At 46.1% G+C, this 17,257-nt stretch overlaps 1 protein-coding gene across 1 annotated transcript in view; it reads right to left on the minus strand.

The window, feature by feature from the left end:
• The window catches only part of DLEC1 (DLEC1 cilia and flagella associated protein), a gene marked incomplete at its 3' end in the record, with an annotated part of 44,407 nt that extends 35,358 nt beyond the window's left edge, over window positions 1–9,049 (minus strand). The window contains exons 1-2 of the mRNA XM_019647150.1: window positions 8,633–9,049; window positions 7,286–7,436 (exon numbers count right to left, since the gene is read on the minus strand). Coding sequence (XP_019502695.1) covers window positions 7,286–7,436; window positions 8,633–9,028 — 547 coding nt within the window. The remainder of the gene's footprint in view (window positions 1–7,285; window positions 7,437–8,632) is intronic.
• Window positions 9,050–17,257: the final 8,208 nt, after the last annotated feature.

Here is a 17,257-nt window from a genome sequence, read left to right on the forward strand (position 1 = left end):
GGTGAGCGACTGCCTCACCCAGGAAGGGCGCAATGATAACACCAACATGGGCCAGTGAAGTGACGTCCTCCACAACCAGACTGAAGAACAAAAGGACAGCAACTTGTCTGTTCCCCTTCCCCGAGTCCCCAACACTGTTCCCCTCCCCCAGTTCCCCAATAAAATCTTTAAAAAAAAAAAAGAAAGAAGAAACTAATCAGCAAATGTTTACCAGCCAATAAAAGAGGCCAACCATTGGGCAAGGCTGTGTTGTGACATTATTTGAACTAAAATAGTGTTACTCCCAGAGAGGTCGATCACCAAACAGAATGAAGACAATTATGGGAGATTGAACAAATGGCCACAATTCTCCACCTGTTTCTGTATCCACACCCTTTGCCACATGACTTTGCAGTTCTTGCTACTAGAGACAGAGCTCACATCTTTATCCTTGACTTTGGCCCTGTGATGTGCTTTGGCCAATGAGATGTTGGCAGGAGGTTGAAATGTGCTTGTGCAACAGAGTTTTTCCTCTTTTTCCTTTCCCATCATCATGAGAGCTCCCCTGCCCCTGAGAAGAGTTCCTGCCTCTTCATCTTGAACCCCAGTATGAATCCACATGGAGCAGATGATCTTACAGTGACACATCATTATCACCCAAAATACATAGTTCACATCCAGCGTTCACATTATGGTTCACTCTTGGTGTTGTACATTCTATGGGTTTGGACAAATTTATAATGACATGTATAGGTGGAGGCTTTTTATATTTCATTAGACAATTGTCTAAACTATTCGATTTTCTTAAACCATGTATATTAATACTTTGATAAAAATTAAATATGATGAATGGAAGATTCAGAAGTTTTCAAACTCTGTTGCTTGCTCCATTAAGCAGCATGGTGACTCAAAGTGGCTTCTCCCTTTGGAAGGTCCTATAACCAAAGGTATAGGCGAGACAAGTGAAGAATACATGTTTCTCCCATTATATATGTTAATTTCAGAATTTTGAGATTTGACCTAGTTACTGTAATAGTCAGGGTTTGATCAAGAAAACAGAAATTATCGCTCAAGAGTGTGAGCTCTGAGCAACAGGGTCACTGGTTCGAGTCCCAGTCCGAGCTGAGCTGCCACCGAGTTGCCAACAGGTGGCAGGATGGCTCAGCTAAAAACAAAAAAACAAAAACAGAAATTACGTATATCATACATTAAAGGGTTTGAATACAGGGGATTATGGAGTGGGAGAAAGTCAGGGAAGCCATCATTAACAACTTCAGCCAGCAGCACTAGGGTAGGGGTTTCTCAGGAATTTATCTGGAAGCTGCTGTGAAATTCACAGTTGCTCAGTCATCTGCCCGCTACGGCTTCTTGAGGATACTGACCTCCCCTTCCAAGGGCCTCTCATCAGTGTGACCTATCCTGGAATCATCAGAGAAAGGTGCATTCTGGGAAATGTACTCCTTGGCCTCTCCTTTGCAATTGAGAGCCCTCAGCAGGGAGTGGCAGCAATGCCAAGTTGAGACAATCTAGCCCAGTTCCCAAGGACTTTGGTGATGGCCTATTTGAAATATTAAAGATAAAACTTCCATACAAAAGGCAAAGGTCATGTGGGAAGGAGATGTACCCTCTCTCTTCCCATGCCATTCTCTCCGCAGTCCTCCCCCAGGGCGTGGGTGCTTAGGTGGTATGCCTGCAGAAGCAGGAGACAGTTTGTTTATCAGATATTTGGGAAGTCTCTCTCCATATCAGGCCTGAGCTATGTACCAGGTGAGCCTTGAAAAACCCTGCACTGGCCTTTCGGCCATCCTCCTCCACCTGGGAAGGGGGCCTTCCTGCACTGACCCTGTGCACCTGAGCATGGCCTTGCAAGGAGTTGGCTCTTCCAGTCCCCAGAAGATAATGTGGAAAATTTATCAGCAAGAGGAGAGGATGAAAAGCACAGGATGTGCTGCAGAATTCGGGTCTTCCTGCCTCTGTCTGGGAGACATTTACGTATATTTTCTACCTCGTGACATTTGTATTAGCAAACAGAAAAAAGCTGCCTCTGTGCCTCAAGAAGTTTCAGAGAGATGTCTTCACCTTCAACCATCTAAGTTATGAAAGAGGTTCTGGGGTCACCTTGCCCCACATTGAGAAGAAGGGACCAGAAGAGTGTCCAGGGAACTGGATTAAGGTCTCTCTACTTCTGCTGTTTTTGAAATAAAAGAAATGTTACCAGCAGAAGTCTGAGAAACCAGGACAGATAATGTCTGATTATAACTTAATATTATCATGAGTAAAAAATAAAATGAAGGTCATTGAAAAAAAAAATCTCCTGACTGGTGTTTGTTTCCCAGTTCTCAATGTTTTATTTCACTTTCATTAAAAAAACAAAACAAAACAAAAAACCCCTAACCAATTATTCAATCTCTCCTGATCTTTAGCCAAAAGAATCCTACCAGAGACAGTGACAGTATCTGACTCCCAGGGCTCAGAGGATATCAGGCAATTAATAAAACCTCCAGAGAATCTGCTACCAAAAATCTCTGCTTAAATCCACGGTTAAGGGAGGGATTCTGGCAGCTACATGACTGCTGTGGTGGAAAGGGAAATAGGAGATGCGGAATCTGTGCTGAGTGTTTACTATCTAATGGCACTGCCTCAGAGACAGCAGGCCTGACAAAGGCTAGGGCCTCATGCTCAGAGCCACACCCTAGCGGAAGTCATCTAACCTCCTGTGACACTGTGCCTGGTCAATGATCCTTCCTCACGGGCCCTGACAGCGGATACACTCAAGTTAAAATCTGGGTCCCAGCCCTTCTGAGCTGTGGAAATTTAGGGAAGTTACTTGACCCTCTCTCTGAGTTTAGTTCCTGCATGTATATAATGGAGAGAAACCCACTTCCCAGAATCATTGCAAGGATTCAGTGGAATAACCTATGCAAAGCATCTCATGAAGTATCTGGTCCCTAGTAGGACCCCATAAGTGTAATGCCTTTCTAAGCCACTGTATCTTCTACTTCTCCCTCCCTCTAGGCCACAGATATGTCACGTCTCCCAACCCTAAGAGCACTGTCCCTTCTGCCTACTGCACTGGAAAATGACAATTTTCAGGGAAGGAGGAGGCTATATAAAAGTCTTTGAGGAAAATAAAAGGAACAAGGGCTTCTTAGGGAAATGGCTGATTCCAGGTCTTGGGCAATACATAGATAAGATGAGCCTGGAGCATCTGGACCATTCCAGAAAGTAAGGAAGTTATCAAAGAAAACTGACGTTGTGTCAAAATTTGCCGAAGATGAGAAATCAGTAAGGATAACAAGTATAATTGTAGTTATGAAATCCACGAGTTCATGATAAACCTTAAAACTAAATAAACCTCATCAGTCACCTTTGAAAGATGCTAGGGAGCCAACTTATTATTTTAAAAACTGGAAAATAAGGGGAAAGAATTAATCCTGTCCATACCTTGGGTAAGCAAAGTAGTTGCTGAGAAGTTTTTCTCTATAGAAGTATTCCAGTATCACTTGCATTTCATAATTTACAAACCCCACTGAAATAATAGATCTAGTCAAAGGCTGCCAGCATCATGAAAAGAGAGGCATCAGATACCATGTACCTCCAGAAGAAACCAAACAGCACCATCTATGAAGTGGTCCTGCCCCTTCCCACCCCCCCAAAAAAATTTGAACCTAAACTTCGTAAAGTCTCTAGAACTACAATAATTACTGAAATACTGAGATCATAAGAACAGATTAAACAACACCACAGTGTTGACATCAGCAAAACCAGACTATGGGCAAGTTTATAGGAAAAGTAACTCAATTTCTTTAACAAGTAAACTTATGAACGTATCTCCACAGAGGTGTGTGATTGGAAAAAAAAAAAGTTTTCAGCGAATGCTGGTGGTGTGGTGCTGCAGCTTTGATGAGGAGAAAGATATTGGTGAAATCTAAGAATGCCTTTCCGCAAAATACTAATCAATTATAATTTAATGTAGAGAATTTAATGTGGAGAACCCCGGGCAGACACCAGCCTGACCAGGTGATCAAGGTTAACGTCACCAGTGCCTCCTGATGTGCCACAGTGAGGCGAGCACAGCATAATTTATGTTGTGTTACTGACAAGAATGAGTCTGAGTCTGGTCATGAGGAAACATGAAAACCATTCTACAGAATGAAAGGCCTGTCAAGAACTGACGAGAGAGGATTCTGGGAAGATGCCGAGTAGAAAGCACGAGAAATCTGTCTCTCCATCTAGACAACAACTGCACTGGCAGAATCAGTCTAATGTAACTATTTTGGAACTCTGGAATCTATTGAAGGCTTGTAACTTCCAGGGAAAGACATGGACAGTAAATCGTGGTTAACTTCAGCTCCCAGCACAGTAGCTTACCCATCTCTCACCCCCAATTCCACAGCGGGCATCTGTGAAGGTGTTTCTGGGGCAACCTACACATAGGTTGTGGGAACCTGGGTGAGCAAAAAGGACTCTGTCCTCCAAAAATCAGGGACCTGTGCTCTTATTGCTTCTGATCACAGAGGTGTAGACAAAGAGGCAGCAGCCATTATTGTTGTACCTCCCCTTCACTGTTGCAAACCCCTCCTCCTCCAGTTGAAGTGATTCCAGGGCTCTTAAAAGGCCAGCATCTTAATTCCACCCATTCACCTTTCTCTTTTTCCCCTTATGGGAGCTAGATACTAAATACTAGGGACATTCAAAAACAACTGGATATATGGGGAAAATGAGAATATGACAGCACATGCCCAAGAAAAGGCTCACAGAAGATCTCAGAAAACCTTAACTATACACCTCAAGCTGACCCTCAGCACAGACAGCCTGCAATAATTTAAGAAAACAAGAGGGAAATTTATAGCCATAGACACATTAAAAAAAAAAACAAGAAATATCTCAAACCAATAATCTAGCCTTAGAACTTAAAGAACTAGAAAAAGAATAAACTAAACCCAAAGCTAGCAGAAAGAAGGAAATAATGAAGATTAGAGGATAAACAAAGTAGAGAAGAGAAAGACAACAGAGAAAAATCAATAAACCCAAAAGTTGGTTCTTGGAAAAGATAAATAAAATTAACAAATCTTTAGCTAGATCAACTAAGAAAAAAAATGAGAGAAAACTCAAATGACTAAAATCAGAAATGAAAGTGGGTACATTACTACTGATTCCAGAGAAATAAAAAGGATTACAAATGAATACTAGGAACATTTGTTCATCCACATATTGGATAACCTAGATAAAATGAACAAATTCATAGAAACAGAAAATCTATCAAGACTAAATCATGAAGAAACAGAAAATCTGAAGTGACCTATAACTAGTAAAGAGACTGAATCAGTAATCAGTAATCAAAAATCTTCCAAACATAATCCACAGAATGGGAGAAAATTGTAAATCATATATCTGATAAGGTATTGATAGCCAGAATACAGAATTCCTATAACTCAACCAGAAAATAATGGATTAAAAAAATGGGCTTAAATAGACATTTCTCTAAGGAAGATATACAAATGGCCTGTATGCACACGAAAAGCTTCTCAACATCACAAATCATCAGGGAAACGCAAATCAAAACTACAGTGAGATACCAACTTACACCCATCAGGATGGCTAATATCAAAAGCCCCCAAAATAACAGGTGTTGGCAAGGATGTGGAGAAATGGGAATTGTTGTGCACTGTTGGTGGGAATGTAAAAATGGTACAGCCACTGTGGAAACAGTATGGTGGCTCCTCAAAAAATTAAAAATAGAACTACCATGTGATCCAGCAATTCCACTTCAGGGTATAGACCCAAAGGAATCGAAAGCAGGGTTTCAGAGATATTCAAACATCCATGTTCATAGCAACATTACTCACAATAGCTAACACATGGAAGGGAAGCAACCCAAGTGTCCATCAATGGACAAATGGATATGCAAAATGTGGCATATACATACAATGGAATGTTATTTAGCTTTAAAAAGAAAGGAACTTCTATAATAACATATGCTTCAACATGGATGAACCTCGAGGACATTAAATAAGCTAAGTGAAATAAGCCAGTTGCAAAAAGACAAATACTGTATGATTCCACTTATAGGAGGTACTTATAGTAGTGAAAATCCTAGAGACAGAAAGTAGAATGGTGGTTGCCAGGAGCTGTGGTAGAGGGGAATGGGGAGTTATTGTTTAATAAGTATTGGGTTGTCGGAAAAGTCATGACTCATTTTTGCAATGAGAAACATAGAAAAAATACATCATTGACTTTTCTGACAACCCAATATTTTCAATTTTACTAGATAAAAAGAATTATGGAGATGAATGGTGGTGAAGGCTATACATTATAATGTATTTAATGCCACTGAACTGTACACTTAAGAATAGTTAAGGAAAAAAAAAAGAATAGTTAAGGGCCAGCTGAGTGGCGCATTGGTTAAGAACTGGCTTGGGACGCCAGCACTGAGCAGCAGGGCCCCAGTTTGGATCCCACATGAGGGCCAGTGACGCTGTGTCCTCTACAGCTAAGATGGTGAACAACAGCTCGACCTGGAGTTGGGCTGCCATGAGTCGCTGGCATCGGCGTAAGCTGCAGTGGAGCTGCAGTGGGCTGCCGTTAGCTACTGTGAGTGGCTGGCACCTGGCAAGAGCAGCTGGCAGCCATCGTGAGCTGCCAAGAGATGCCGTGAGCGGCCATCCAGTGGCCGACGACCGATCTGCCTCACCTGGGAAGAGTGCAGTGATAATACCAACATGGGCCAGTGAAGCGACCTTCCACAACTAGACTGAAGAACAAAAGGACAGGAATTCCCTTCCCCAATTCCCCAACGCTGTTCCCCTCCCCCAATTCCCCAATAAAATCTTAAAAAAAAAAAAAGAATGGTTAAGATGGTAATTTTTATGGTATGTTCATTTTACCACAATAAAAAGAATTGGCTAAAATCAAACTGTCAAGAACATGAAAGACGGGAAAAGATCAAAGGATTGTTCCAAGTGAAAAGTCTAAAAGAGACATGACAATTATATGCAACATGACTTCCTAGAGAGCCACTGTGGGCCAGCTGGTGAAATGTGAATGGGATCCGTGAACTGGAGGTTAATGTTGCACCAATGCCGATTTCTTGGCTTGGAGGGTTGTATGCTGGTTATGTACGAGAGTGTCTCTGTTTTGGAGACACGCACACTGGAGTGTTTTGTGGTCATGAAACATCACGTCTGTTAACTTGCTCTCCAGATGTTCACATAGAGACTAGACAATGTGCAATGGAGCAAATACAGTAATATATTCGCAGCTGGGGAATCAGGGTGAAGGGCATGCAGGAGTTCTTTATACACACCTGGAGACAGCTTGATGAAGGGCTCCAGGACCTGTGCTTTGGCCTGGTGCATGGCCCGTTCTTTCTCCGCAAGGGTCCGTGCACTGGCCTGAATGAGATGCCTCTCCAACATTTCAAACTCATCCAGCCGCTGCTTATAGAGTTGCCGAATCTGGCAGGTGGATGATCAAATGCACAGAAATATGGTGAGACCACATAGCTTTACTCAACGTCACTCTAGTATCAGGGCTTCCCATGAAGCACAGAAGAGTCACAGAACTATGGAGACCATTGGGTCCAACCTGCCATGTGAAAACTGAGGCCCCCTTCCCCCAGAGAAAAATGGCCTAAAGGTTTCATAAGTAACACAGTCAAGAGAGCTGCCATTCAAACTCTGAAATACCAAATACAAGTTAGCACACCGCTGTGGTAGACAAAGGGCTGTGCTACCCAGGTCCGGATTCAAAGAAGGACTTGGTACTGAGCTTCAGGAAGGTAGTGAGCACAGAGCCTCCAGCTGTCAGCCATTCAGTTTACTTCCGCTACTTGAAAGCACTCAGCTGAGCCTCCACTAAGGGAGTTGTCAGCAGTCAGACTAAACAGAAAGGACTCAAGTGAGCTGCTTTCCTCCTTATACAGATGAGGAAGCAGAGCTGTGTTCCAGAGACTGGGCATGTCTCCTAAAATCTGGGCATGAATGCTTCGATTAAGATTGTGGGTTTTAATGCAAAATCAGGCACCCCAAAGTAGGGGGGTGACTTTTAGCTTTATCTCCAGCTATCTGCCCCAAGTCATTTTATTTATACATGCTATACAGGCATATCTCACTTTATTGCGCTTCACAGGTGTGTGTCTTTCTTTCTGTCCTTCCTCCCTCCCTTCCTTCCTTCCTTGTTGAACAAATTGAAGGCAAGACCCTCCACCAGCAAAAAGATTATCACTCACTTTATTGCATACTCCCTTTAGTTTGGTGGTCTGGAACCAAGCCCGCAATATCTCCGAGGTATGCCTGTATATAATGTATGTATGTGTGTAAAAAAAAAAAAAGATAGGTGCTACAGATATATGCCTTATGTGTGCAGTAACTGGGTGTTTGTATACGTGTGTGTATAGTGTCCCACTAGAATGTCGATACGCTGAGGCAAGGACTTGGCGCTTTCCCAGCTGCAGCCCCAGTGTCTGGAACAGCGCCTGGCACCCGACAGGTGCAGACACTTGTCCAGCGGCTGAGTCCTGCAGGAGCCTGACTTGCTGGGGGTGCGTCTTGGGGCCCTCCAGCACGGTCGCCCTTACTGTCCGCAGACACTACATTCCTGCGCCCCCGGTGAGCACCGGTAGGAAGCGCTCGGGGCCGCCGAGCCGTGTTACCTGCTGTAGCTCGTCCACGAACTCCTCGTGGCGCGCATCCTCGCTGCCGCGGGCCTTGATCAAACTCGCGCTCACGTCTTCGCCGATCACTTCAGCCGTGTACACATTACGGAAAACGCTGGTGAGCAAGTGCGAGATGTCCTGGGTGCAAAGCGAGGTGGGGCGCAGACGCAGCAGGTGCGGCTCAGGAAACGGCGAGGATCCAAGGGGCGAGAGGCGGCGGGGCCGAGTCCTGAAACCATAGTGGAAGGCCTCGGGGTAGATGAGGGACAGCCAGGTGGACTGGCCAGGGCCGCGAATCCGGTCCAGGCGCGAGGTTGGAGTCCACGTTGCCCCAGCGAACGCGTAGGACCCAGACTGGGCTGACTGGCGGTCCCTGTCTTGTCCGGTCTCCATGGCAACTAAAACGCCGCTAACTCCTGGCCACACTTCCGTTGCTGGCCCCGCCTTTTCCGTTTTGCCTACCTCTTCTACTGTTGTCGTCATCGTCAAAATAAGCGTATTATACGCATCACCTGTATTCAGGTGAGCTTAGTGCGAGGCACCAGTGAGAAGGGGTTAATTGCACAGCCAGGACAGCCTGATTGCAAAATCTGCTTCCTAACCACCTACCTTCATCCGTCCATTTCCTAATTTGTTAAGCAATTATTAATTCGCTCATTTAATCTTTATTGTATAAAGATTCTGTTTCAGGTCTGTGCTGGGAGCTGGAGATGCCAAAGGAACTAAGATGCTGCTTCTGCACTCAGGGAGCTCACAGCAGTGTGTGTGTGTGTGTGTGTGTGTGTGTGTGTGTGTGTGTGTTGGGGGGTGGGGACAGGAAAACAATTGCAGCTTAGTGGGTTCAGGCCAATGTAGAGATAAATGTTGGTGGTCATGGAACCACAAAGGACAGGAACTTAATCGGTCTGTACAGTGAGCATGAACAGTGGCTTTTTGGAAGGAGTGAAGACCAATCTGAGATTCAAAAGACCGAGGAGATTCCATTAGTCATCAAGGAAGTGGAAATTAAAACCACAATTCGAAAGCACTACATACTTAGTAGAATGTGAAACCAACACATCACAAATTTATAAAAACAAACCAACTAACCAACCAAATGCTGGTGAAGATGTGGAGCAAGTTCTCATATATTGCGAAGGGAATGCAAACTAGTTCAGTAGTTCTGGAAAACAGTTTTGCAGTTTCTTATAAGTTACACATACAGATGAAATGAAAACTTACAGGCACACAAAACCCTGTACTCAAATGTTTAAGACAGTTTTTTGGTTTTTTTTTTTAAACTTTTATTTTTTTTAGCTGAGCCATCCTGCCGCCTGTTGGCAGCTCAGCGGCAGCTCAGCTAGGGCTGGAACTCAAAACGCTGTTGCTCAGAGCTTGCACTCTTTTTTTATTTTTTATTTTTTTAAAGATTTTTATTGGGGAATTGGGGGATGGGAACAGCGCTGGGGAATTGGGGCAAGGGGAACAGAGAAGTTGCTGTCCTTTTGTTCTTCAGTGTAGTTGTGGAGGACGTTGCTTCACTGGCCCAAGTTGGCACCATCATTGGGCTCTTCCCGGGTGAGGCACATCAGTCACCTGCTTCTGGACAGCCGCTCATGGTGGCTTGAGGGCTGCTCATGCTGGCTGCTGGCTACACACGGTAGCCCATGGCAACCCACTGAAGCAGGGGCTGCAGCCTATGCCCTCACTGGCGACTCACAGCAGCCCAGCTCCAGGTTGAGCTATTGTTCAGCATCTCAGCTGCAGAGAGCAGTGTCACTGGCCCTCATATGTGGGATCCGAACGGGGGCCCTCTGGCGTCCCAAGCCACCTCTTAACTAATGCGCCACTCAGCCGGCCCCAGAGCTCGCACTCTTGATTGAGCTCTTAACCAACTGAGCCACGCGGCCAGCCCCGTTTAAGACAGTTTTAATTCATGCTCTCCAAAAACTGGAAAATCCCAAATGTCCTATCCACTGGTAAAAGGATAAATAGATTTTGGTACACCTATACAACAGAATACTCTCAATAATAAAGAGGAAACAGATTATTGATTCAACAGCATAGATAAATTATCAAATGTGTTATGTTAGGTAAGAGAAGCCAGTCTCAACAGGCTATACACATACTAAATGATTCTATTTATAGGATATTCTTGAAAATGCAAAATATTGAATAGAAAAGAGATCAGTGGTTGCCAGGAGCTGATGACAAGAAGTAGTGTTGGCTCCAAAGGAGCATGAAGAAATTTCTTGGGGTGATGGAACTGTTCTCTATCTTGATTCTGGTGGTGGTTACAAAACTATGGATTTGGCAAACCTCACAGGACTGTACACTATAAAGGGTGAATTTTACTGTATATAAATTATACTTCAATTTTTTAAGTGAAAAAAACAAAAAATAAAACAAACAAACTGAGTAGGAGTAAGCCAGGAGAGAAGGAAAAGGGGGCACTTCCTGCAAAAGAACCCCATTGTGCAAAAGCTGGGAGAGGGCAAAGGAAATTTAAAAAGTTCAGGAGTGGCACTGATTGGAGATAGATCTAAAAGGGTAGAACTGACAAGACTTGCTGATAGATAATGGGAATGAGAGAAAAGAGGGGTCAAGGATGACTCGCAAATATCCTGTGTGTGCAAGCAGGTGGGTACTTGTATCGTCCACTGAGATGTTTGGCAAGAAGACTACTCTTGTCCAGGGCAGCAGTTTGACATCACATTGATTGTCATCATTGGCCCAGCATGGCTCCTGTTCACCAGTGATATAACTAGACACTTTTTATTCCTGGGGTGAGTCCGTGTGCCTTACAGCCTGAAACCCACTTCCTGAGATGAGCCCCAGGATGCTTGCCACCAGACCTGGCCCACTTCCGGTTCTCTTGGTTCCCTCCTTTGTCCTTTCCAGTAATTTCCTGTCCTCAGAGCTGGCAAGGAAGGGCCCCTGCCCTGGACTGTGTCATTGAGAAACCTTGCTCTGGCTTTCCTCCAGCCACACCCTTCTCTACAGACAGATGAGACACAAGGCCAACGTAACATGCTCCATGCCTCCCATCTAAGTACCTGCAACTCCAAAATTATTTGCCCAAACATCCTGATAGGGCCTGTGCAGGCCTCTTCTTTAAGGCCTTCCTCCCATTGCTAACCAGTGTGTCTGCTACCCTTAGTAGCTTTAGTGGAGGGAGCTTGGGCAAGTGGGCTGGCTTGTCCAATTGTCTACACACATGCAAGGTCCTCAACAGTGCAGATGGATCTGTTGGGGGAAGAGAAATGGAACAGTCTGGGGGCCCTCCGTTGCTCTCATATTAGGAGTGGGCCTGCCCACAAAGTGGGTGATCCTGTTAGTTAGGAGCAGTTCTACTTGTGGAGGCTCCCTGGCTCCCTTCCCTGTCTTAGGAAAGAACAGAACAATGGATTCTTGCCATCATTTTTGGCCTCTACATCCTGTCTCCAAGCAACCTGAGTAGGTCACTGGGAGTCTGACCCAGCCTGGGAGAGGTCTCCCATTTTTCTGACCCCTCCTACTCTGGCTTCAATCCCCTCTGCTCTGTCCAGACAGAGGTCTCCAGCAACCCTCCAATTCCTCCAATGACAACGGCCACTCCTCTGTCCTCATCTTCCTGGACCTTTCAGCAGTATCTATGGTGGCCCATTCCCTTTTAAGGACACACTCACTTCCCTTGCTGTCCCCTTTCTTCTCTGCTTCTCCTATCTCCACCCTTGTCTCCCTTTTCTATGGTATCTCTCTGTCTGATAAGATGGATTCATCCCTGATTCCACCGCACCCAGCATTCAATTTGTTTGCTCTCTAACTGGATAAATAAATGGTTCAAACCCTGCACCAGTCACAAAGGGCTCGGGCCACCTTTGAACCACTGGCCAGCCCCTTCCACTATGTGAAATTAGCACAAAGGAATTTCTTGAGCTGCCTTCTTTTTATTACCTGTTCTGCTGATCAGAATTTTTGTTTGTTTGTCTCCGGGTTCCCACACACATTTTTTTTTTTGGTCTTTAAACATTTTTACTTTTAAATGTCAAATTATACATCATCACAGTTAAAAAAATCAAATAGTATATAAAAAATAGAAAGTTAAGTGTCTTGCTCTCAGTCTGTTTCCTCGGATTATTTCTGTATCCTTCCAGCTATTTGTTTTTCTGCCTGTACAAACACCAATATCTATAATTAAAAAAAATGTTTTTAAAGCACAGATGACATTACATTATATCACATTACATATATATTACATATACATTACATACATTATATATGTTGTCCAGCCATTTGTTTTCTTTCCCTTATATTCTACAGCAACCCACAGAGCACTGTTTTGGTTTGTTTGTTTTTTAAACAGATGCAAGGGAACCCACTGTATGGAAATATCATACGTTTTTTAACTAGGTCCTTGCTAATGAACTTGACCTTGTACAGCGTTTCTGCATATAACATACAGATAATATAGAACTAGATAATAATATAATATCCTAGGATAAGAATTGCTTGGCTGAAGGGTATGTACAGTTTAATATTTGAAATATTGACCAATTGCCCTCCAGACAGATTGTCCCAGAGAAGAGTCCTCACACAGGTTTATGTGAGGGCTTATGGACACTTTAAACACACTTTGAACCATATCCCAAATTTTATCCCCAGCCCACTTCTCCCTCCAAAACCCCAGACTTGTACATCCATCTTGAACTTGACATCTTACCTTGGATGTTTAAAGTTACCTCAAACTTAATGTGTCCAAAATAGAGCACATTTGCACCTGAAACTAATAAAAAAAATTAAAAATAGAAAAGAAAACCACCACCAAGAACAAAACCAAAACCAAAACAGAGCGCATGCTCCTCTTCAGCCTTCCCCATTTCAGTTATTGAGGACGCCCTCCCTCCAGCAGCCCAGGCCAAAAGCATGGAGGCCTCCTCGACTCCTCTCGTTCTCTCACAGCCCCCAACAGTAAATCCTGTTGGCACGAACATCAAAATGTATCCAGAATCCTACCAATTCTCACGACCCCCATTCCCACCACCAAGTTCCGAGCCACCATCTTCTCTCACCTGAATTACTGCAAACGCCTCCTCCCTGGGCTCCCTGCTTCAGCCCTTGTCCTTCCATGATATACTTCTTCCAGAAGCCAAATTGATTCTTTTAAAACATAAGTGTGTCCCTCCTCAGCTTGGAACCTTCCAAGTGCTCCCCATTTTCCCCAGAGTAAAAGTGGAAGCCCTTAGATGGCCCAACAGGACCTGGTCCCTATTACCTCTCTATCTTCTCCTATTATCTCGCTCCCTCACTCGCTCTGCTCCAAACACACCGGCCTTCTTCTGTTCCTCCAACAACACCAGACACACTCCTGCCTCAGGGCCTTGGCACTGCCCAGAATCCTCTTCCCCAGATATCTCTGAATGGCCGCTCTCTCACCTCCTTCAAGTCTTTGCTCAAATGTCACTTTGCTCAGAAGACCCAGCCTGACCAACCTATTTAAAATTTAATCCTCTCCCATTCCTGAATTCCCTTACTCTTTTTAAATTGTCCTTACACCTAACATACTAAACAATTTACTTCTTATGTTTATTAGCGTCTCTTTTCTTTCCATTAGCATTTAAGCTCCAGGAAGGCAGGGGGTTTTGCAATATTTTGCTCACTGATGATTCCCAAGCTTCTAGAACAGTGCTTGGCACACAGTAGGTGCTCAAGAAGTATTTGTTGAATAAATGAAGTAGAACTGTTTTCAAACTGGAGTTTCACTGTCTTTTTCAGTTCACACACTCCTTACGTGTACCTCCTCCCTCAGGTGGCCTGGGCTGTGCGTCCTCCCTCAGATGAGGGTCTGAGGGCCAGTCTCCTGACTGTTCCTCTACACCAAGTATTAGACTCTGCCTGTGGGGTGGTAGTGGGCATTGGGACCTATTCCACAAGTGAAATAAATATCACGGTTACATTCACAAATGAATACACAATAAAATCCCACAAATATAATTATTAAAAAGTAACCTCAAATCGTCTCATACTGTCCTAGGATTACCCGTGAGCCCAGAAACCTTGTGGTCCATCATGGCATCCTGACAGTCATGGATCCTTGCACGGTCAGTAATGTCTTCCTCGCATGATCTGAGCACCTTCACTTTGCCACAGCTGCTCCCTTGGGAAAGGCACCCTTCACTTTTCCTCCTGATGCTTCTGCACTTGTGTCCTGGACCCTCTGGAGGGAGCTCAGGTGGAGTCTTCCAGCCCTCACAAGCATCGGGCATGACCTTGGACCAAGAGCCTCAGGCCAGGCTCTCACCACCAGGATCAGTAGAAGAGGTGAGGTAGGGGACAGCAGCGGAGAGAAGGGATTCCGGCATGTGTCTGTCCAGTAGGCATTTATGCATACCAGGTAATCAACATCTGTTATTTTAGCTGATTCTGAAAAGGATTGCAGCTCCTGACTGTAGAACTCAGAGAAATGGTGGGACTTGCTCAAGGTCTCATACCAGGAAACTGCAAGAGCCAAGATTTAAATAGCTCCTCATCCCCCACCCTGGGGACAGGGGCTCCAAAGACAAGGAGAGAGCAGAATAAACCTGTCCACCTCACCTGGCTTGCCTACGTTTGTTTCTGGGGGAGGGAGTTTGGGCAGGACCAGCCCTGAAGCACACCTGGAACCTGACCATCCTGAAAGTTGGCATTCTTGGGTTGATCCTCCCCAATAGTCTCACCACTATGGTCTCACCACCTGAGACCATAGTGGTGGAATGGACAAGGGAAGTGACTTGAGGTAGTCGCTGGCCCTAATACCTGGTCTCACTTGTCTCCAGTCATCCCAGAAGCCCCCTCCCTCGACACCCACCCTCATACACATCTTGAAGACAGGATGGTCAGCTGAGGGTTGTGAGATGCCTGAAACTCTACCATTAGACAATAAGTCTTTGCGCAAGCATGGCCCTTCTGTGCATCCAACTGAGCCTGCAGAAAGCCCTATGAGTCACCAGGATCTCAGAGCATCTTGTAAAGGTAACTGAGAGCTGGGTAATTTAGCTGCCTGGCCAGGGCTGGGCTCACAGAGGGCCCTGGGAGTTTAGGCAGAGGGAGCAGGACCCAGCAATTTTGTACAAAGTCTCCTGCTGGGCCCTCCAGGCTCTCCACACATCTACACAGTCATAATCGCCACACAGGCTTATACTCAATGGAAACCAGCATTGTGCCTCCCAGCCTGTGAGAGAAAGGGGCCGGACAGAGGAGATGAGGAGGGCACTGGAGTACGGGCTGACGCACAGGTCTGAGCAGAAGCTCTGAGCTTCTCTGAGTAGGGTGTGGCTCAGCCCTCTTTTCTAGCATAACTTGATTTCCTATGCCAACTCTGAGTCAGACACGCCCATCCTGCCCAACAACCCTGGCCAGGAAGGAGGCTTCGGCTCCTCTGCCTGGGCCAGAGACCAAAAGAGGGCCAGGGTGAGATGGGTTTGGGGTGCGCAAAGGAAGAGCCTGCCCCCCATAGGGGCATCTGAGGCAAAGGGAGAGATGACAGGACAGTCCCAGATAGAGCCCTGGTTTGGGGCATGGGGCTCAGAGCTTGGAGGTGACATAAATATATAAGAATGATGCTTGAGTTGAAGCCAAGTCAAGAAATGCCTTGGGGTTGCTTACATCCCTTCCGGAGATATTCTAAGCTACCTAGGCCTGGGTCAACTGGAAGAGGAGGGGTTTCCTCCAGAAAGGGTCCAACAGGCTTCTGCTAGACTCTCACATTGGCTTTACCAGCCCAGAAGGCCTAAGTGATTCACTGGTGGGCTCAGCACCCCTCATCCAGGGAGGCCCTCTGGGTTCTCTCCCAAAGGGTTGTGGGCAGCAGAATCTCTGGACTTTCCCTGGGGGGTTTTCTGGGTACCCTATAAACAGAATGTGGGAGTGTGGGGGTGGGGAGTGTGGGGGTTGGGGGGTTGGGGGGGGTGTTCCACATAGGGGCCCCTTGCCCAGACAGCCCCTTGGGAGGCCACCCAAAGAATGGACCCTGGGAATGTCACCCAACCCCAGATCCTAGACCTGTCAGCCACTCTGTTGCACAGATTGCCAGGAGTTTGGGTTGTGGGGGTCTCAAAGGTGAGCTCCCTGCACTGACTTGCTGTGAGCTTTCATCCCTCCAATCCCACCCAAGTCTCCACCAATGTCGCTCCTGGGGTTAGAAACTCCCCAGAGAGAGGGGAAGTGACCCTCCTCCCGACAAGGTCCAGGCATTGCTCTCTGAGGACCTCGGAAGCCAGGCACCCTTTTTGCAGAAGGGAAAGCCGACCTGCGGGGAGCTGCGGCTGGGCGCCTGGACGTGGAGGTTCCCTTTCGCAGCAGCCCAGCTGGGCGTCGGACGTTACGCCGTCCCTTCCCCAGGATGACACCAGATTCTTCGGAGCATCACCCTAAACCCAGAGAGGCGCCCACAGGCAGGGCGTGGGGCCGGCCGCCCGAGGTAATGACAGGGCCCGCGGCCTGTGGGTGGCAGCAGCCGACGGATCCGGCTATTTCTGGCCAGGGCGCGCCTACACGCCAGAGACCAGGGTTAGGCAGGCTTCCCAGCCCCCTCTACCCCCCCCCACCCCGATTCCCAGGAGGGGGCGGGGAGAGACGCGGGTTGGCGAACCCGGGGGGGCGGGTCGCAGGCGGGCGGGGGGCCTC

Source organism: Hipposideros armiger, unplaced genomic scaffold, assembly GCF_001890085.2.
Source record: "Hipposideros armiger isolate ML-2016 unplaced genomic scaffold, ASM189008v1 scaffold_109, whole genome shotgun sequence".
Lineage (NCBI taxonomy): Eukaryota > Metazoa > Chordata > Mammalia > Chiroptera > Hipposideridae > Hipposideros > Hipposideros armiger.